The sequence below is a fragment of the Heterocephalus glaber genome, unplaced genomic scaffold, assembly GCF_053883595.1.
Source record: "Heterocephalus glaber isolate CG9 unplaced genomic scaffold, H.glaber_assembly_v1.0 deba00000470, whole genome shotgun sequence".
In the NCBI taxonomy this organism is placed as follows: domain Eukaryota; kingdom Metazoa; phylum Chordata; class Mammalia; order Rodentia; family Bathyergidae; genus Heterocephalus; species Heterocephalus glaber.
The window spans coordinates 6,883,998-6,905,782 of record NW_028258145.1 but is presented as its reverse complement, the minus strand read 5'-3'; the positions used below and the strand labels follow the sequence as shown (position 1 = coordinate 6,905,782).

The 21,785-nt window shown below is 41.9% G+C and overlaps 1 protein-coding gene across 3 annotated transcripts in view; it reads right to left on the bottom strand.

Annotated features, from left to right (window-relative positions):
• Window positions 1-21,785, bottom strand: part of Il1rl1 (interleukin 1 receptor like 1) — a 78,634-nt gene that overhangs the window by 4,401 nt on the left and 52,448 nt on the right. For 2 of the 3 annotated variants that reach the window (XM_087203963.1, XM_087203969.1), the window contains 8 exons: window positions 10,969-11,145; window positions 10,237-10,447; window positions 9,649-9,823; window positions 9,377-9,539; window positions 8,276-8,347; window positions 6,755-6,896; window positions 6,310-6,452; window positions 1,540-1,707 (listed from right to left, as the gene is read on the bottom strand). In XM_087203963.1, coding sequence (XP_087060089.1) covers window positions 1,540-1,707; window positions 6,310-6,452; window positions 6,755-6,896; window positions 8,276-8,347; window positions 9,377-9,539; window positions 9,649-9,823; window positions 10,237-10,447; window positions 10,969-11,062 — 1,168 coding nt within the window. In that variant the 5' untranslated portion in view covers window positions 11,063-11,145. Of the gene's footprint in view, window positions 1-1,539; window positions 1,708-3,215; window positions 3,363-6,309; window positions 6,453-6,754; window positions 6,897-8,275; window positions 8,348-9,376; window positions 9,540-9,648; window positions 9,824-10,236; window positions 10,448-10,968; window positions 11,146-21,785 lie in introns of all 3 variants that reach the window. The other variant, XM_087203960.1, reaches the window with a different exon arrangement.

Sequence of the window (21,785 nt, the reverse complement as noted above, 5' to 3'; positions counted from 1 at the left end):
CTGGGCAGACCTAGAAAACCATACGCAACACCCTGTTCTCACTGTGGCAGGTGGAAGGAAGTATATCAAAGAAACACAGCCACAACTAAGCAACTCGAGATCTTCCCAAAGAGCGGCTCCTGAAGGCTGTAAATGCTTGGAGTCCGAAATGAGAAAATGAGTGTGAGGCAATGTTGGATGGAGACTGTTGGTCAGGATCCTCCACTCTGGATGGAGGAATTATGGCATGAATTTAAGGGGTGGGTGGAAGACAGCCACCATGGGAACAGACATGCTGCGTGGCCAACCTTGATCTTTCTCCTAGGGAACAGCAGAACTCGGTGGTGTGCTTCTGGGTTTTACTCTACCTGGGTGGAGGCAAGGAGAGATCAGGGGACCAGCATTGAGGCTAAGGAAGAGGAAACCATACCAAGTGAGTGTGATGTTGCCCAGAGAGGGCAGCACTAGTTTGTGGGCAGAGAGCATCAGGCAGTCCAGTTGGCTGGAGAGAAGTGTAGCTCAAAATTTGCTTAATGGACTGAGAAAGGAGGGATGAAGAGTTTATGGCCAGCCGTCATGCACAGTGTGACTTTACAGACAACTGAGGTCCCAACAGGTCCTTGAGCACACTTGTGACATGGAAGTAGCACTTGAGGCATTACCCATTACTCTCCCTGCATAGGTGATCACTGAGACATGGGGGAACCAGGAGCCTCCTGAGAAGGATGGAATTGAATCCTCCTGAACTGTACATTTTCAGGTCTTCAGAGCCTTTACCAGGCTGTTAGTGCCACCTAGATCTTCCAGGAGGATCCAAATTCACCTGTGTGTGCCTGTCAGTCTACAGGCACTTAACCCCCCTTCTTCACTTGAAGTGCTAAATAAAATGTTGTTAGGCATATGTTCATGATATCCAGCTTCCTTCACATCCCAAATCCTTCCTGATCTTTGAGGAATTAAAGAAGAGTTTACAGGGAAAGTTAGAAGGTACTTGAAAAATATATGGAGAAAAGAGAAAAATACTGAAATTGTCACAAAACTGTCGAAAGTACATAACATTGGCTAAAAATAATAAGAAACAGAAGCCACAGCTTTAGTTCTGGTGAGAACATGTTTGTAAACATTCCACCAATATAAGGAAAATCATGAAGGCAATCTGAGCACTTTACATTTCTTTTTTAGCTAATGTTTGTGGACATCAGAACTAAATTCTTCAAATTTTCAGTCCTCTTTCAAATCTGGAGAGAATGAGGAAGTATCAGCGTCGTCCTACTGGGGGCAGTGGAAATAAAACAGAGGTAATGCCAGCCAATTCCACAAGGCTAAGGACTCCTAACTTATACTACTCCAGGCTTGTCACATTGCTGACACTCCTGTAAAGGACAGTGACAGGGATGAGCAGAACAAAAGATAAGCACTTCCTGCAGAATGATTTCAAAGCTCTGGTCGTAAGTTCTGATTGGTCAATGCAATTCCTTTTCTATTGCAGGAATAAGAGCATTTAGCCTTAGCTTTTCACTAGCTGGAATTTCTGTCTCTGATGTATGTAGGCAGCTTTACCTTCTCCGGGTAGCAGATCTCTCCCATAAAGGCATAGGTTATATCCACATTTATTTTCAAGAACATCAGGCAGAATCTGGTGGACAAAGTACTCCACAGAGCTGAGCCCCTCTGAACCATGTGTGACATCCCTTGGATATATAACATAAGCATCATAGAGCTTTCCATCTGGAGACAAAAACAGGAAGTACAACTGCATTATTTGATTCTAAACATTCTCATTTTCCTCATCAAGTTTTATGGCTGCCATTGAATGTATCTCATCCTCCCAAATACCCTAGAAGCAGATGATGGTGACAATCCACTGCCCCAAAATGTGATCAGGAAATGAGAGTCTTAGTCCCAAAGCCCTCTCCATGTGTACTGTCTCAGACTGAATGACAGCAAACAGACCAGATCTTGTCCAGGGTAGATTAGCCCATGTGGTCAGGCTTGACTGCGAACCTATCAATAAGTATTTATAGCAGTGGACAGTGTCCTGGTCCTGTGCCTGAAAGTCCTCAGTTCCAACTCTCACTCTCCCCAGACAGTTCTGAGGTACTCGGTGGATGCCTGAAACCACAGACAGTACCAGTCTCTATGCAGTAAATGCCATATTTCCCCCATACACATACACTTACAATAAAGTGTAACTTATGAATCAAACACAGTAAGAGATCAATAATAATAACATATTAACATAAGAAAATCATAACAATATACTCTAGTAAATTTACCGGCATCACTGCCCTTGCAAATTAGGACCACTAGGGAGGTAAAGTAAGGATTACTTGAACAGAGGCACTGTGAAACTATAACTATTCATCTGATAACCAGGACAGCTACTGCCTCATGGGTAGGGAGCAGGGACAGCACAGACACATTAGGCAGAGGGGTGATTTGAGTCACAGGAGCCAGAGTGGAGCCTTGTGAGATGTCTTCATGCTACCTAGAAGGATGTGCACTTTATAATGTGTTTTCTATATTTCTGGAATTTTCCAAGTAATCTTTTTGGATCTTAGTTGGCTTGGGTAACTGAAATCACAGAAAGGGAAGCCAAGTACAAGAGGGAACTACTATGCTTCCGTGGAAGAAGGGAAAAATGCTACAGGCTAATAATGACAAGGGAAGAGAGTTTCTGAAGGCATCTGAATTCACCATAACTCAAACACTTAGCTACTAGTTGCATGGGCTCTGTACAAAACTCTAACCAATGATTGCTTCTAAATGAAAGACTAGTGTCATCCTTAGGGGGGAAAACCATTCTCCTTTCTGTATGCACTTATGTACATGTGTACACATGTACAGAACAAGGGCTCTGATAAATCTGTCTGACACACCTACCTCACTTGTTCATATCTGGAAAGCAGGAAAAATTTTGTGACTGTTTTATTTCATCAGGTTTTACCAACACACATTTCCCAAGATATTGAAACCTTTCTGGGCTTGGGAAAATCCTTTGGGAAGTTGGTAGCAACATCAGCCCTATTGGGGAGGAAGCTTGGGTTGTGGAGATGAATCACAGAATCTCAGGGATGGGTAGAGCAGTGTGGAAAATGGTCTCTTGAGTAGACTCAAAAAAAATCAATGAAAACCAAACAGCCAGGAAAATGGGCTCAGCAGCATGACTAGTAAGAGATTAATAAGTTAGTAACCAATAGTCATTTTTGAAGAAATCCTTGAAACATGCCACTTACCATTCCTTGTTTTGTAAGGTCTGGTTAGATCTCTCCAGAGCAGAATAAGATCAATCCAGAACACTTTCAGTATTATCACAGTGAGATTGATTAGCATTAGCAGGATACTACATCCTGCAGCTATGTAGTAGATGCTTTGACAACCAACTATCAAAAGGTGATGGGAAGGAGAAAAATGATAATTAGTGTAATTAGATAAGATAAAATGGATACATGCAGAGACGCCAGACACTACTAGAAGTATGAGAGATTCACCCCTAAAAGTCCCACCTGAAATTTTTATAGCTGTTTAAAAACAAGTAAATGGATGCTTCTTGAGCTCTTACTCTATACGAGGCACCAGTCTAGGTATCACAGTGGGTTCTCAAGGGCAAAGGGACAGAGTCACACTGAAACCTAACTAACAGGAGAGCCAAGGATGAGGTTTTAGTTGATGAAGACATTTAGAAGAACTCACTCCATGTTGGGCTCGGTAAGAAGGTCCCTGCCGGGACCAGGCAGAAAAGAAAACGCCCTTGCCCAGACAGGATGCTGTGAGCTGAAGTGTGGACATGGTAATGTGTTTATAAGGAACCTGAGTATCCAGTTTGGGGAACACACAAAAGATAGGATTGCAAGATGGGTCAGGGTTAGATTTGACCAGACTTAAAAGCCCTGCTAAGCTTCTGCCTTATTGTGAAGATTCAGAAGCAAAAGGAGAGAGTTAGTTTGATCATTAACAATGAAAGTGTTTTTCAGGCACGACTAAGCTGATGGTAGTGGAAGGTTAGTTTCTGTGGAGAGAGATTGCAGGGGCTCAGCATAGAATAGGGTGCAATATTTGAGAGTGCATTTGATGGGGAAGTCAGTCACTGGGTTCTAGCCCTACTGAGCTCTTCCTCCCCGATGGTGACCTTCATTTAGCCATCACTGAATGTTACCCCACACTCCTAGCCTCCCAAATGTGTGTGCAAGACCATTTCCATCCTCAAGGACTTCTAACAGAAGTGTGCAAGTTGAATCATAAGAACTGTGATTATTCATAGTACTCTTGGCTGTGTTAAGCTTACTTTGCTCTTAGAGTGATTGCCTATCCTATCTAAGAAATGGCCCTGCTTAAAGATAAGCATGAGAAGAACCTCAAATGAGGTTTGCTGTTAGGGGTTTTTTTTTCATTTTAGTCTAAAATTTCAATATGTAGGGTCCTGGGTATGACAATGAGAATCACTGGCCAGTATTCACGAATTCTTCCACCACTCCCAATGGTCCATCCACTATGTGAGGACCCAGCACTATGATCAAGGATGATCAAGGGGAAGTTGACAGGAAGAACTGAAAATTGGCAAGGAGCTTACTGTTTAAATGATAAACTCTCTAATTCACTTCACAGGGCTATGTAAACTCCTGCCTGGATACGTGCCAGGGATGTAGACTCCTTGGGAGGTTATATGCATGTGGTTGGATGCTTCAGTGGGAGAAAGAAAGTGGTTCAAGACATCGAAAACTTGAAGTTCAATATCTGCCTAAGCATTAATGATTTCATAAATCTACCGGCAGTTCTTATATATGATAATGAAACACTAAGTAATTCCTGTAAATGTTTATAAAATGAAAGGGCTAGCTCTCTAACTACGGGTCACAGCAAGTCATTCAACTATCTTTGCCTTTATTTCCTTATCTACAGAAGTAGATGATAGTAACAGTCTCTAGCTTGTGAGATATTGAGAAAGCAATTGAGACATTTAAATATAAAATAATTAGGGTCCAGGATGTAGAAAATAATGCATATATGTGTGTCCTATTATTATTATGAGCTTCATTTATTTAATAGTATTTAGTAAATCAGAGACAAGCTTTTTAAAAGAATTCACTATGAAAATTCAATAGCATCACAGACAATTTTTGTTTAATTTACACAGTTGTTAAAACAGTGCAACTGTGTTAACTTGAAGAAAAACAGTTGAAATACAAATAAATGAGAAAGTACAAAAATCACATACACAAAAATGAGTACATTCGCAATACACAGGTAACAAGAAATCAATCATCCATAAATGATAATGTAAGCAAAGTGCAGGAGGAGAAACAAAGCAGCTGTATGTGGGGCATATGTAGTTGTGTACGTTGTTTTACCCTTCCTAAAGGATCCAGTGTGCCCACCTCCACCCCATGGCATCCTGGTATGGTCCACAGTCATACTGGTGACACAACTATCCTCAGCCAAAGCCTAATGCCCTGCTGAATAAGATGACACTGAGTGCTCTGTGTGAGCTGTGACTGTTTTATACAACCTTATAAAGCAGGGATCAAGGTCAAAACTAAAACAAGAAAAATCTCAAGGCAAAGACTACCTCAGATAGAGACCTCCCATGACCACATCAAATTAACGACCTGCCCTCCACTGTGATCCTTCGGAGCTCCTGTCTGTCTGTCAGATAAACCTGGGCCATGCTGACACTTGGGGAGGAGCTCAGAGTTCAACCTTCTTCTTGACTACTTAACAAATCCTAAATAATGTCTATGTAGTTGCACTGACACTTGTGGAGTGGGTATATAAACACCCTATCTTTTTCTCTGCCCTTTTCTATATGTTCAAATGCTTCATCTAACAAACAGGAAGGCTTTTCCTGGAGATGCAAAGATCAGGGGAGGACATGGACAAGAGGCCAGGCTTGGGAGGAACCAGACAGAGGCACCAGGGCTTGGGGTCAGGGCCCCAGGGAGGAGCCTTTCAGAGCTGATGTCCAGTGACACTGCTAGGGACAGGGACAGAGAAAAGCATGTGGACTTGCAGAAAGCTCCATTCATGGTTTGAGTCCTCTGTAGGCAATGTGTCCTCCCTTGGTTACCTATGGCTGGGAGGGTTAGCTGAGGAGGCAGCTGAAGGTTGAAGAGGAGTCCAAGAAGAAGGAGGAGGAGGAAGAGGAAGAGGAGGAATTAAACACTCCAAAAGGCCAGAATGCAAATAGCACCTCCAAGAGGAGATGCACCCCATATGCAACAGGCCATTTACATGGTCTTGATGGAATCAAATTGCTGTCCGCTAGGAAAGCCTTTCAGCTTAATAGTGGATGTAGCAAACCAAGGTGACCAGTGTCTCACAAACACTCCTTACTTGGCTTTTTCTCTGTCAGCCTCGTGGTGTGCCGTATCACCCCATGGAAATTCGTGGCCAGACAGTCATACTGCAGGGACAAATCCTCTTCCTTCACTTTGGTTATTCTTAACATGGCGTTGAGACAAGTGTCATTGCTAAAACTGAAAAGGCAACTTATTGTGTGTGTATGCTTGTGTATTTGTACTGGGGATCAAACCCATGGATGTTCTGCCACAGAGCCCCTTTTATAAGTTTATTTTTCAAATTTTGAGACAGAGTCTCACTAAGTTGTTCAGGTAGGACTTGAATTTGCAATCCTCCTGCCCCAGCTTCCCAGTGCTGGGATGACAGGTGTGGACAACCATTCCTGGCAACTTGTTACTTTTAATGCTTCCTTTGCAGGTGCCAATTGTCTGGGAAGGGGACATTCCAGGGGAATGTTGTGATTTCAATACAAAAATACCTTCGATTTTGCACTTGTTCCTCTTGAATTCTTGCTATTCCCAGGTCCTTGACATTGCTTCCATTCACCTGCCACAGGACAGCAATGAAGGACTGAATCCCACTCCCAAAGCAAGCTATGCAGGTGATGTTTGCTGCCTTTCCTGAGTGAGAAGCAAAGAAATTCACCAATCAAATAAATTCTGCAAGCAATCTTTCATGTCATTTAAGGTGACAAAAGTCCACGGACGGCCTAACTGTCCCGTGGTTCTTCCTGTTGGCTTTGCTCATCTCCAGAACCATCTTCTCTGCCCTCTCTCAGCTTCTTCCTCACTTCAGTGTCTCCTCTTCCTTCACCCACAGCTAAGCTGGAAGCTCAGCTCCCATCCAGCTCTCACCTCTGGGAAACTAAAAGGCAGGGAGATGACTCTGCCTCCACAGCCTCTCATGATCATGTAGGATTTCTGGGGCTAGAAGTTGGAGTCAGTTGTATCTGATCCCCTCCATGCCTTTGTCCTTCAGCTGAACCCTCTTCATCTCCCCAGGAGCTCCCTTTGTTTTACCCAACCCAGGCATCATCCTGGACCCAACCATCCACTCTCCAGCATGTGGTCCCGACCCCTTGAACTTGAGGTTTCCGCCTTCTATAACTGCAAGTGTCAGGGCTTTAGTTGGTCATGGATGTGCCTTCAGCCATCCCTTTCTGACCCCTTGGTCTCATCATGAGAGGCTCAAGGAGCTCTTCAGGGAGGGGAGGTGGTAGAAAGAAGTGGTTGGAGCACATGGGCTGCAGGACACTAACAGAAAGACATACTCAGAGGTCTGGGCAACAGAGGGAGAAGATGCAGAGAGTGTGGTTATCACACTACCCATGGAAATGGTATGCTGGCTTTGAGGGGAGAAGGAGGCTGGGGCCCTGCTCTTTGGAAGGGAAGAAAGATGGTGTGGGGGGACAGCACACGAGAGACGAGAAAGGAGGAAAGACAAGGGCAAAGTCTGAAGGACCAGGAAGAGCACCACTCATGGGTGAGGCAGTGTGTGGGCTTGATGGCTACAGATGTGCCTGGAGGGCAGGGAGGACCCAGTCAATGATGCTGGTTCATCCACTAACACCTCTGAATCCTACCTACTCCTCCTAAGAACCAGGAAAGCCAGGGACAGAAGTAGCCAGAAGTCTGTCTTGTCATTCTTTCCATGACCTTGGATGTGCCCTTAAACATCTTTGAGCCCAACTTTTCTCAAAAGCATAGTAGAAATGACATGTACCTCTGGGATAGGGGTTAGAACGAAACTCAATGCAAACACGAAAGCACCATGAATTATGAAGTGCAGTACACTTCTCAGCCCAGCATATTTCTGTGCCATGGTTTAAACACTAACAAGTGACTGGGGCAGGCACCGTATTTCCACACCATCACCTCACTCATGGAATCCTCACGTGCCCTGTACTAACTACCTGAACACAGCTAGAGCATTCACACCATGCCCAGGTCACAGCGAAGAACTTTCCAGGTTGCCCAGCATTCTTTCACAATTTTCTTACCAATTTCCACTTCCTTTGTTTCATTATATGAAGGGGTCACAATCACTGGAAACACAGAAACTCCTGGCTTATCTTAAAAGTAAAAACAGAAGGAGAATATGAGTATAAAGAGAGCACTGGATCGTCATCAGTATAAAGTTTGTCCTTTCATATTTTTCTTATTTCATAACAATGTTCTCAAATTTTTCTAGGCAGCACAAGTACACACATGTACAAATGAAACAAAAAGAACACTTAAGTAATACTTTATCATACTACCTGTGATATGCTTTGATGTTTTCTACTCCCTTTTATGTCACCAAAACAAATGCTAGTCTGAAACATTAACTGTGTGACCTAGCTTCTTCATGGGCATCAATAGACCAAGCTGGTATGTATTTGATCAGCTATGATTGTGAACTCTTTCCCCTAAACAGACTTTAAAATACTTAAAAATATATTTTTTAAAAAGTGTATTTTATAAATAAGTAGTCTACTTGAGGGCATTGGTCATGTCAAAAGCTCCGCCAACCAGGGTTGAAAATCATAGCACAATATTTATATATCTCCACCCTCCACAAAAGCAAGTTACATGTTTGCAGATTCAACCAACTAGAGATTGAAAGTATTAGGAAAAACTTGCTTCTGTCCTACACATGTGCAGACATTTTTTTCTTGTCATTATTCTTGAAACAGAATTGTACAGCAGCTATTTACATAGCATTTAGATTGTGTTAGGGATGATAAGTCATCTAGAGATGATCTAAAAGGGACAGGGTGCATAGGTTTTATGCAAACACCAGGCCATTTTACATAAGGGAATTGAGTATCTGAGGGTTTGGGAATCTGAGGGAGTCTTGGGATCAAGCCCTCACAGATAGCTGTACCACCATTCAAAAGAGTAAAGTACATTAGCATTTAGACTGCTTGGTCTTTGGAAAAGTAAGTTAGAAATAAAATAGATGTGGCTTTGGATCAGTGATCTCCCTTCGAATTTCTAAAACCTTGCTAGTGAATCAGGAAATGTCTGTCACCAGAAGCAACAGAGAAGAGGGTGAGGTGCAGGGAACTCAGCAGTCATCTTAGTTTAAACGTCTGATTTTGTTAAACGTCACAACTTACCTTTAACGGTGAATGATCTGGTTGCTGTCACACTATAATTGACTCCACTTTCAGTATGTGTAAATTTACACGTGTAATCACCTTCATCATCACGCCCCACATTGTCAATGAACAAATATGACCTGTGTGTCCTGTACCTTGATCCATGAAGAGCTTTACAGTTCTGGAACAACAAAAACAATCCCTTTCCCTTTTCAGTAATCCTCCCTTTGCATCTATTTTAATTATTCAATTTTTACTGATTCCTCACCCCCATTCAAATGTCCTTGTACCTTAAACCACTTAAGAGGTGCTGTCCAGTTGTAGAGGTCAATTGTGGGACAATATATTCTGGAATTTCTTTCTGATCCAGATACTGTTGAGTACATCAAATAATCTGGAATGTGACAGTCTGTTGGTCTTTTATAGATGGTGACATTTGTATGTCTAGTCTTATTCCAAGTGGGACTATTAAAATAAGATAATTAGAAAGTTATTTAGCATTGTGAAATAACTTCACTCAGCTCTAGTTTTTGCTCAATTTTGCTTTTCTTCTTAAAACAATGATACACACTGGTTCTTTTTTATTGAAAATAATCACTCAAATCTTGAGTTTTAAATACTTTTTTGTTACTCTTAAGATAAAATATAGGCCCTCTGCTAGCCCTAAAAATGACTCCATTTCTTCATGTACTACATCTGCTGTAATGGTCTGATCGAATATGACAGCACTTAAGTTCCTAAAAGTTCTCTTTCATTCAAATCAACTTATAAATTCAACTGTCCCACAAAGAAGTGGAGAAAGAAGTCAAGTTTGGGTAGCTGAGACCACCCCCCACTAATGACAGGCTTAAAGATTAGGGTGACTTCCTGAATGATACCTTCTGATAACACAAGTATAAATTCCAGAATCGCCCACTTTGGCTGGGAGAAACTTAAGCCACTCCCCCGAAGCAAAGACTCTATTTCTTTTCTGGGTAGGAATGTTTTCATTTGTCTTCATGTAATACCAGTCCACAGGGTAACGGGATCCTCCTTGTTTTGGACATCTCACAAGTAAAGCTTCATTTTCCTGGCCCCATGATGATTTACCTGCAAATAAAAAATATACAGATGGCTCTGAAACAATCATATGCAAAGGTCATAATTCCGATGCTGCTGATATTTCCATCTAAAATTAAATTTTAAAATGCATTGTATGTTGTAGTATTTGGAGAAAGACTAAGTAAATGATTAAGGTCTTTTATGAAAAGCTTTATTGGGTACCACAGAGTAATGAATTAATGTAAAGCTAAGTCTCTCCCACTGCTTAAGTGGAAAAGCATCCTTGTCTACCTGAACAAATTACATGTCAGTCAACAAATTCCCCATAATACCTGTTAGGTGTGGGCATTGTGTTAAATTCTGGCTATTTGAATATCTGACAATTATTATATATTTATTATGGAAAATTTCTTCTTTCAGACTCATGATAAAGAATAACTACAGAACAAAAAATTATTTTTCCAATTGCTAATTCAGCTGGAACAATCAGAAGCAGGCAGTTTAGAACAAACGTTCTTGGAATTACTTAACAATTTTTTAAACGGTGGCTGTAGAACAATACTTATTACCTTTAGCTGCTGTGAAATATATGGGAACTGTTAGAATTGCCAAGATCCAAAGCCCCTTTCTTGGTTTATCATTTATCAAATGTTGGTTACTCATAGTCAAGGTTGTTCCAGAGCAATTGATGACCCAGGAGGGTGGCCGCCTCGGCTAAGGTAGGTGGTGTGCAGCGCTGAGCAGGGCTTAGAGTTGGGAAGAAGAATCAATGTTTCCAGTGAGAAACAAGTCACACAAAACCACAAGCAAAACATTTGGGTAGTCATGCTTTTTATACACTCAAGACCTTCCAAGAAAATCAATCAATGCATGTTTATTAAGTATACATATGGTTAACAGCAAGTTTCAGACACACAGTGCTGTATTTATTCCTACTGTACCTTTGGGCCATATGACTCTTCCAGTGATCAGACTATTTCACAATTCTGTTTTACTAGTCTCATGGGAATGTGCCCAAAGAAGCCAAATCAAGGGGAAAGAAAATGAATTTTTATTTAAATAATTAAAACCGTAAAGTTCAGTAGACTCTAGAAAATGCAGTATTATATAAAAGCACAGACATCTGCCCAACACACAAGCAAATAATCATCATAAAACAACCAAGGAATAAAGAAAAACTAGAACTAAAGCATTAGCCAGAAATTATCCAAAAACTACCACAAACACTCAAATATTTGTTCCCGCTTCAGCTTGTCCCCAAGAGTCACCAAAGGCCCTCAGAATATTGAAGGTCTGTGAATAATAATTAAATCCTTTTTCATTTTTCTTTCAGCTAAAAATTCATTTCTTATTCCTTTTCTATTTAAACACCAGGAGAGGAATGGAACCGATATAGAAATTTAGGTACATAAGGAATAAATACAGCAACCATAAAAATCTTCAAGAAAGCACATTTAAACACAAATTTTTGTTATTTTTCTTATTACAAACCTCAGGTAAGGGATTGATGCTTACCCCAAATGAAGGGCTAGAGGGAATCAGCCCCACACCACTGGCCAACCTAAGAATAGATTTCCACCCTCCTGGATTTCTGTCTTGTAGACTGTCTATGCAGAAGCAGTCTCTCTTTTATTTTAAACACTCAAAGACATCTGGCAAATTACCACTCCGCCCACCATAAAATCTGACTTTTAGCCAAAATCTGTGACTTGTTCAAAACTACTTGTACTACATGTGCTAAGAGATCTTGAACTAAGTACATAAATATTTAAGCCTAAGGACAACACTGAATGGTCCCTTTGAAAACAAGTACTCAAATCATTTCTCTGTTTTAGCATTAGTTGCTCAGGCTGAATAATGAAGACTGCTTCTTGTTTATTTCCTGATAGGATAGCACTTTTGGTTCCAAATGGTCTGGACATTGTGGGGCTTGAGGCTTCCAGGTACCACTTGATACCTTTGCAAGACTCTTGTCAGAAAGGCTCAGCCAGCTTTGGTGCAGAGAATTTCAAAATCAAAGCGAGGGAGCCAGCCACAGAAGTAACTAGGGCTTCGAGGATTACTAGAAAAGCTCTGTCTGTCATCCAGAAGGTGTCTCAGCTTCTCTCCAGCAAGATCCAGCTCCCAGCTTCCACTCCCAGTGGGACTCTCAGCTTGAGTGAAAAAAAGGATGAGTGTAGATAAGAAGTTCCTTCCAAAATGACAAAGCTATAACCTCAATTCCTTGTTCCTTGTAAAACAATGATTAATGGCAAATTCAATGTTATCTTCACAAGGAATTCACTCACTTTCAAATCACCCCCGCTGGGAAGAACTCAAGGACAAATTCCAGACCAGCACAATAGTAGATTAATAACAGTTTACCTGCAGGTAGAACTTACTCTACATCATCTGCAGGTCTAAAGGGCAAAACGTACTAAAGCCTTCATTCTTAAAACCACCCAATGAGACACGCACTTTGGTTACCACCCCATCATACACACTAGGAACCTGAGGCACAGGTTTCCCCAAGCCATAAAACCCTGAGAAGTTAAAGGCAGAGGTCGAATCCAAACAAGCAGTCTCCAAAGACAAGAGTCATTATCAGGTCATGCTGTCACCCAGTTTGGAAGAGAGGATGCCTTCCTAAGAGGGGTTCTAAGGAAACATTTGAGTCTGTTTCTTGTAGCATCTTTGCTCCTGCTGTGCCTGGAAACTAGAGGCACTGCTGATCTACACAGGAGTTTAATCGGCCCTTGGATATGGGGTCAAGTTCTGCAAGGAAGAGATGCCAAGTCATTTGGCTTCCGGGAGATGGACCATGAGATGTTTGATGTAAATCTGAGGACTTGTATCTGCTCATAGCTCTTTTTGATTCATAGAATTGACATCATTGGATCAGGAGGCCTGAGATCACAGCTCAGGTCCTAGTGCCTTTGGAACCTACTTGGGCTTCCATGAGCATTAGATAAAGGTTTGCTAAGTAAAATAATATGAACTCAGAGTTGTTTTTTATTTTGTGTCCTGAAACATGTTCTTAAAATATCTGTTAAAGATGGACATTTATTTACTAAATGAGGCCACATGTACATTGGTCTGATGGCTTTAAAAGTAAGGTATCAATTGGAATTTTAATGTAATAATCACAAAATTCTGCAGAAGCCTTTGACAGAGTCTAATTGTTGTTGTGAAATAATTCAACCACCCATTTGATAATTAAGGATTTTTTCATTCAAAGTATAATACTCTCAATTTTAAAAAATAGTTAAAAATAAAATACAGTAAAATACTGTATATTACCTGTCGCTATCATCATTCAAATTTTACAGATTAAAATGAAAACTCTAGGTGAGGATGGGTTAAATAAATTGACCATGCTCACCCAGTTTTGATGGGTGAGCTTAAAACCAGACTGTTACCAGTTAAAGCCAGACATTCTGAAACTCAAGCCAAGGCAGGTTTTAGGTCTTCCTAATGTCAACTAAAAGTAAGAGAAATTATAGTGGTAAAACTTTCCTTCTTATAATTGAGGCTGAGTTACTAAAGAAAGTAAGTTGGTCTAATGTTCCTTATGCCTCTGCTTAAAAAAATACCTACACTATTTTGGCTTCTAACTACTCTGACACCATCCCACATAGAATATGATAATGGATAATGTATGGACAGAAACATGAAATAAAATGTGAAGGGTAAGGACTTATGATAAACAAATCAAGCAAGAGATGTGAAGCAGCCATGTATTTCTGCAAGTTAATTAGAATTCTTCCAGTGTCTGCCTGTTTCCTAGGCTAATACCCTCTTTTTAAGACTTCTTATAACCACTCTACATTTTCAAAATCAATCTAATTAAATCCAACTTGATTCTCTTTTTCCTGATTTTGGGTCACAGTTTTGAAATCTTATATGTTCCTACTTATAATCAACTTCTTTAAAATTGTCCCTGAAAAACATAAATAAAATAAAACTTCTATGGCCAGAGGAACAGCTAGCTGCTGGCACATGGACAATGGCCCTCAAATATTTTTCAACTTGGACAACATTACATGATGCTTATTCATCTGAGTTGGCCAATGTCACAGCTATGTGCAAGCTACAGATGTCAAAACATTCCAGGGCTTGCTATGTGCCTCTCTTACTGTAAGTCAACTCAGAGGCCAGGAAATTGTTACTTTAGACTTTCGTAAGGGGTCAGGAATTCTCAGTAATTCTTACAAGAGCAAGCAGGGGGCAGATTCCCCCCACCACCACCCACCCACCCATTTTACGGGAAAGCACTTCATTATTTTCATTATTAAAAAAATTTAATGAAAATTTCTCATGAATAGAAAAAAAATTGACAGGTAGGGAATAATACGTGATAACTTCAAACAAGGTATGTTTTTCCTGTTAAAAAAAAGCTTTAATTAGAAATTTCCAAGCTGCAAATACATCGTTTAAAACCTGAATGTCACTGTGCAAATCCATTATTTGAGCAAATATTGCATTTATTCAAAATGATGGCTTCTTATTTTTCTCACTAGTACTGCAGGTCTTCCCAAGCATTGACATTTTCACTTTCCAGTCTTTTGGGGGTTTTTTTTAGCTTTTTTTATTAGTCCGTGTTTGCAGTCCATGCAGCTTATAATCGTCTTGGGGAGTGGATCCATGATCACACAGCAGCTTGTTTCTTTTTTTCATAATCCCATTTCCCTTCCCCCCTCCTCCCTCCCACCTCCTCCAATTCCCCATCCCTATTTTCATTCTTGTTGTATTATTAATCTTAGCTCATGTTATGACATATAATGTTTACAGTCATTGGGCTTATTAGGTTCCTGGATATGGCATATCTTTATTCTACTTATGTCTCCTTCCCTCCTCCTCATTCCTAACCTTTGTTCCCTTGGACCACTTCCTTGTTCTCAAGAATCCATCTCCTTGTCCCCTTCTATCCATCCTTTATTAGTCTCTTTGTACTTTACCTCACTCAAATGTGAGATACCATACAATATTTAAGCTTGTTTGTCTCAGGTACATCCATTTTCCTACAAATGTGTCAAATGTGTGACTCTTTATAGGTGAGTAGTATTCCATTATACAGTGGTACCTTGGTTCATGAACTTAACTCTTTCCACTATTCTAGTGGCAGAATTAATTTTATGATTTGGTTGCAACTGAATTGCAAGAATGTGGAGTGAATTCTGCCACCAGAATCATGGAAAGAATTAAGTTTGTGAACCGAGGTACCTCTGTATATAGATGACACATTTTCTTTATCAAATCATCTGTTGACTGTTACACAGGCTGCTTTCAGGACTTAGCTATTATGAATTCTGCTGCTATAAACATTGGTGTGCATGTATTGCTGTAGTATGATGTCTTAAACTCTTTGGGGAAGATACTTAGCAGGGAGATCGCTGGGTCATATGCAATTTCTAATTTCAATTATTTGAGAAATCGCCATTCTGATTTCCATAATGGTGGCATTAGTTTGCATTCCCACCAACAATACTGGAGGATCCTTTTTTCACCACAGCCACACTTGCATGTGTTATTATTTGATTTCCTAATGATTATCACTCTTTCCAGAATAAGATGGAATTTTAGTTTTGTTTTAATTTGCATGTCTCTAATGGCCAGAGATGTTGAACATTTTTCCATCTATTTGTTAACTATTTGTATTTCTTCCTCTGTAAAGTGTCCAGTTGTTTCTCCTGCCCATTTTGAGAGAGCACTTTAGTTGCCATTCTTTCTTTCTTTTCCTAATGAACTGTGGGCAGTGCCTGTGGCAAACAGGGATAGAAGCTGCTGCCAAGTGTGACAGAAGGTTTTGTCACCTGTCATTGGGCAAAACATCTCTGGGACTCTTCTTTGCCACACCATGAACTATAGGCCCACTCGGGGCTCTACTTCTGCCCTTCACTCTCCTTTCGGTCTCACCCCACATAAGAATCAACCAGTAGGGCCAGGGATTTAGCTCAGTGGTTTCGCCGCCTGCTGTGCAAGCACAAGGACCCGAGTTCGATCCCAGGCACCAAAAAAAAAAAAAAAAAGAATCAACCAGTAGATACTCAAGGGCAAACCGGCATGAGCAAGACTTCAGATTCCCAGCCCACACTCCCCATCCGCAGCCTCCTTGCCTCTCCTGTTTATGGAGAAAAACCGGGTCTCCCACAGCCTACCCATGGAGGATGCCAGTGTCAGCCCCTCCAGGCAGAGCGCTGGTGCACTGGTCCCCGTCCACACATCTGCCCACTGACCACCACTGACAACGGCCCCTGTGTTCCCACCCCCACTGCCACCTGTCTCACAGGGCCACCATCTCTTGTCTGGATTTTTTTTTTTTTGAGACAGGGTCTCATTATATAGTTCAGGCTGGTCTTAAACTCACAGCAGTCCTCCTACCTCAGTAGCCTTCTGAGGGCTGGGATTGTAGATGTGCACCACCACATCTGGCTCTCATCTGAACTTTTTTTTTTTTCTTTTTTGGTATCAGGGATAGAACTTGGGACCTTGCGTGTGCTTCCCAGGCAGGTGGCGGAACCACTGAGCTAAATCCCCGCCCTTCACCTGGACTTTTAATAATAGCTTCTCATTGGCTGCCTCCACTTCCCCTGGACCCCTTTTTCAATCTGCCCTGAACACAGAGATCCCCAAGATCCCTTAGAACCTCATGAATTCATGCAGGAAATCCAGGCACTTAAGATAAAGAGCACTCAGCCAGGCTTATTTCTGGTTTCTTGGGTGAAAGCAAAGACATTCACAATATTTAACAAAGATGTCACATAGCATTGGCCAACCAGAAAGACAGCACTCCATAATGGGGATGGGTCTCTCCAACTAGGCCAGGTTGCAAGAGCAAAGACAGATTTCTGGAAGAAGAACAAATTCTGCCTCAAATCTGCAACCAAGAAATCCTGCCTCAACTCCCAACCTGCTATCTTTCAGAATCATACTCAAGCCGACAATATCAACTCTTAATTTAATTTCCACCTGCCAGGTTGCTTATGGATGCTAGACTTGCTAGTTTCCACTATCACAAACCAATTCCTTCAGATAGAGGACAGCTAGACTGACAGACAGGCAAACAGACAGACAGACATCTTCTCTCAATTCTGTTTCTCTAGAGAAGCTACAACACTATCAGTGACAAGGCCAATCAGACTATAGTTGTTTGATTTAGACTATCTTCATTGTAACTGTGGTGAACCACAGAATATTGTTTTCACTTTGATTCCTTGAGAGTTGTTCAGATTTTTCACTTCCATCATTTCCAAGCTCTACCCACTATAAAGCAGAGATATTTGCTTGCTATGTGTTGCTGACATTTCTGTGAAATGGGCTCACTCATGCTTTCTATAATCCCTTTTACTTGGAATTTCTAGAGTGGATGTGTGCTTCCTCAGGGACTCAACTGGCTTGAGAGAGACTGGCTCATTGTCCACCATAATTCACCTGGAGGCCTCAGGATCAGATCTAGCAAGGAATTATGCTGACCAGAAGGAAGGGCTCATGGCATAGTGCCTGGGGCTGTCACTCTGCACAACTCTTGTCGTGTGCAGCATGACATCTCCCTTCAGCCTCCATGAGCAGGTGCAAACAAACACTAACAGTTCACATCTCCACACCCTTGGAGCTCAACTACGCTCAAATAAAAGTTGTAAGACAGTGGCAGACAGGAGAGAAGGCAGCAGCCATTGCAGGGGACCAGATCTAACTCTGGTGTCTCTGGATCGTGAGCAGTACCCAGGCGGGTACTTAGAGGACTGTGCAGGGCCACTGGCTCTTGGGTAAGTAGAGATCCCCAGGTTCTACCCTCTAGTACAGAAACCCTACCGACTCTGCCTGGGTTGGGCTTTTAAGAGCAAAATGCTTAACCTTGGACCCCAAGAGAGCCTCCTAGAGGCCAATCTCTGCTTGAGATACTGAGGCTACAGCAAATCACAAACTGAACATGGGAACACGGAAATACCAGCCCTTATGGGATTTGCATCCTGACAGGAAAAGCTAATAAGCAATGTAAATAAGTAAAAATTATTTATAACCTGGGTGTGGTGGCATACACCTACATTCCCAGCCCTCTGGGAGGCTGAGGAAAGAGGATTAAGAGTTCCAGCCCAGCCTGGGTAACTTAGCAACTCAGTGAGTTCCTGTCTCAAAATTTAAAACTTTTAAAAGGACAGGGTATATGGCTCAGCGCCAATGCCCTAGGTTCAATCCCCAGTACTGCCAAAAAAATTATAAATATTTTAGGTGGTGAAACGTTTAAGTAGAAAAGTATGGCAGGGACGATCCCTGAGAACAGTCAGAGGAGGGCGCTCTCGGGCTCGATGACCTGCAGAGGCCCAGCGGCCTGCTGGGAAAGGAACAGAGCCCAGGCGAGAGGGGCAGGCAGGGCAAGGCTGTGGTGTCCAAGCTACCCGGATGTGTGGGGAGACCCGGGAAGCAAGTCCTGGAGGGGTGGAAGAGTGAAGCGAAGGGGCCCCGAGAGCAGGCCATGTGAGCGTTCAGCACTCCGCTCCTACCCTGCGGGATGGAAACTGCAGAGGACCCGACCGACATGGGCTCTGTCTGGGTTTTTCAAATGTTTTTGAGTCCGTGTTTGCAGTACATGATGATCACGTTCATCATAGGGAGTTTGTACCTGTACGTAACATGTCTTAATCTCTTTCTCCATCCCCTATCTTTTGGTCCCCTTCCCATTTCCAAAAGATCCATCTCCTTCTTTCCTGCTGTCTAGTATTTTGCTCTTTAATTTATTTATACTTTCGGTTTCTCATATAAGAGAAATCGTGCAATATTGTCACATGTGTGTCTGATTTATTTCACTTAATATCATGGTCTCTAGGTGCATCCATTTTCCTACAAATGACTCAAGTTTATCCTTTGTTATGGCAGAATAGTGCTCCATTGTATGTAAACACCACATTTTCTCTCTCCCTTCATCTACTGATGGACATCTGGACTGCTCCCAAGATTTAGCTATTATGAGTTGTGCTGCTGTAAACATGGGTGTGCATGGATCATTTCAGGACCTCTGCTTGGTGATGGTGTTATAACATGCTGAATACAAAAAAAACCTTCAAGACATGGGGACGAAGGATGGAAGCAAGTCAGGAGGCTGCTGGGATCATTAGTGAGTGAAGGGAGGGGGTCATGGGGCTGGAAGTGTGGGTGGCCAGACAGGATTAGATCTGAGATATATTTTGGGGATACAGCTAACAAGCATTCTTTGTGGGCAGAGCATCAGAGCAAACCAGAGTGAGCGTGCCCTGCACAGCTGGGCAGAGGAACTGCTGTTTACTGAGATGGAGAGATTGCAGATGGGACAGGTTTTTTTTTTTTTTAATTAATTTCATTGATACATTTAAGGTATAACAATATGACAGTCATCATTGGAAATTTACACCTTTACATAATCTCTCTTGGTTCTTATTTTTTCCCCATTCCCTTGCCCTCCCTACTACCCAAGTCCCAAAGACTTTGTTTCCATTTTTCCATTTTCTCATATTAATTCCTTTCCCTTCTTTCCTTTCCCCTACCCCTCCCACTTCCCCTTCCCCTTTGCCCCTTTTCTTCCTATTTCACATTATCTCTTATACCTTTTAGTCCTTATTTACACTTTCAGTTTCTCACACCAGAGAAACTATTTGGTATTTACACACATGTGTCATATTTATTTCACTTAAGAGTATCGCCAGGTTTTAGATAAGGTTCCATCCGTCTGTCTTGGATGTGCTGTACCTTACACGTCTATCACACACAATGGAAGTCCTAAGTCATTAGGCAGATGGGGATTCGTTTCTGAAGTTCAATGGGGCTACAGACAGAAATTGGAAAATGGCAATGTACAGAAATTAAACCCATAAAACCAGACAAGATCATCAAAGGCCTGGAAGTAGCTAGATAGACCTCTAGGGCTCAGGAGAGCAACTTGAATTTCACAGCACCACTCCTGGAGAGGCGCTGGAGAGGCACTCTGCCTTCTCAGACAGATGGGTCTGGGCGGCTGCTTGTGAAACTCTGCAGGGTGTTGACTGGGGACTCAGCAGGAAGCCATGGGCAGGACCAGCTCCACGGTCCCCTCTGCCTCACCACGACCCCCAGTAAACAGCTCCAACCAGAGCAGGAAGACCAAGACCAGGCTGGGACTCAGCATCTGTACGTTTTCTTCATGTGACAGAAGAAAACACTTTGAGACCATCAGGTAAAGGGAGTAAGTCAGGTTCACAAGCTGCGAGGTCACACAGTTTCTCTTATATGGGAAATTCAAAGTATAAATAAATTAAAGAGAAAAATAAAGACAGATGATAGGAAACAGGGAGGTGGATCTTTTGCAGAAAAGAAGGAGACCAAGAGAGGGAGGCAGGGGGAGAGGGAGGGCATGTAGAAAGAATCGAGGTGTGTTATGTCCAGGTACCACCTCCCCAGGACGAAAGCAGTCATTATCTACTGCAAACATGGACTTATAAAAATATTTTCTAAAGAAAAGAATATGGAATAAAACCCAACCCACTGACATTTGGTAAGATTCTTTTGTTTTGAAGAACTATCCCTAATTCAAAGAAAAATAACAGAACCAGAAAGGGGGCTTTTTGTTGCTTTGTTTTTGTTTCTGTATCTGCTATTTTGGTGCTGGAGATTGAACCCAGGTTCCCCACAGGCTCAGCATATGCTGCACTACTGAGCTCCACTGCCAGCCTCAAGAAAAGTTATTTAAAAAAGGGAAAATTAGAGCGAAGAAAGACACCAAATAAAGGCCTCAGGTGTGTAAAGGTAGCAACCCCACCCTCTAGCCTGGAGAATCACTTGTGATTCTGAGTGTGCTGGCTTATACTTGGTGTGTGCCAATGATGGAAAAGCTCAACCAGGCAAGCCACACCTTCATATACTGTTTATTCCTTTGTCAGATATATTTAAACGTGGAGGCAAATGCTAGACAAGTTCTCTCCCACATTGCAGCCCCTTCCCTTCCCTTTGAACCATTTTTTTTTCTTTTTGGGGACTGCACTTTATAACAACTGCTCTCTGGGACAATGGTCACATTTTAAAAATTGCTCTATCACAGTCTATGAGTTCACAGAAAGAATCATAGATACTTGAGGCAGATGCTTACCCAGCACTGCCAAAGGGGAAGGAGCTGTATTTGTGATTATATAGCATCCCCATTTCCACAAGGTATTATAGGAAATAGTAACTTCAAGAGCTCCTTCATTAAAAACCAAAGGTTAATACACATCGTGGTTGGAGCCTGTAATCTCAGCACTTGGGAGGCCAAGGCAGGAGGTGCTCTTAAATCCAAGAGTTTAACACTAGCCTGGGCAGCACAATTGAGATGCTGTCTCCAAAATAAAGAGAGAAAGGGAGAGAGGGAGAGAGGAGAGAGAAAGAGAAAATTTAAGAAGCATAGAGCCAAATAATAGATAGATAC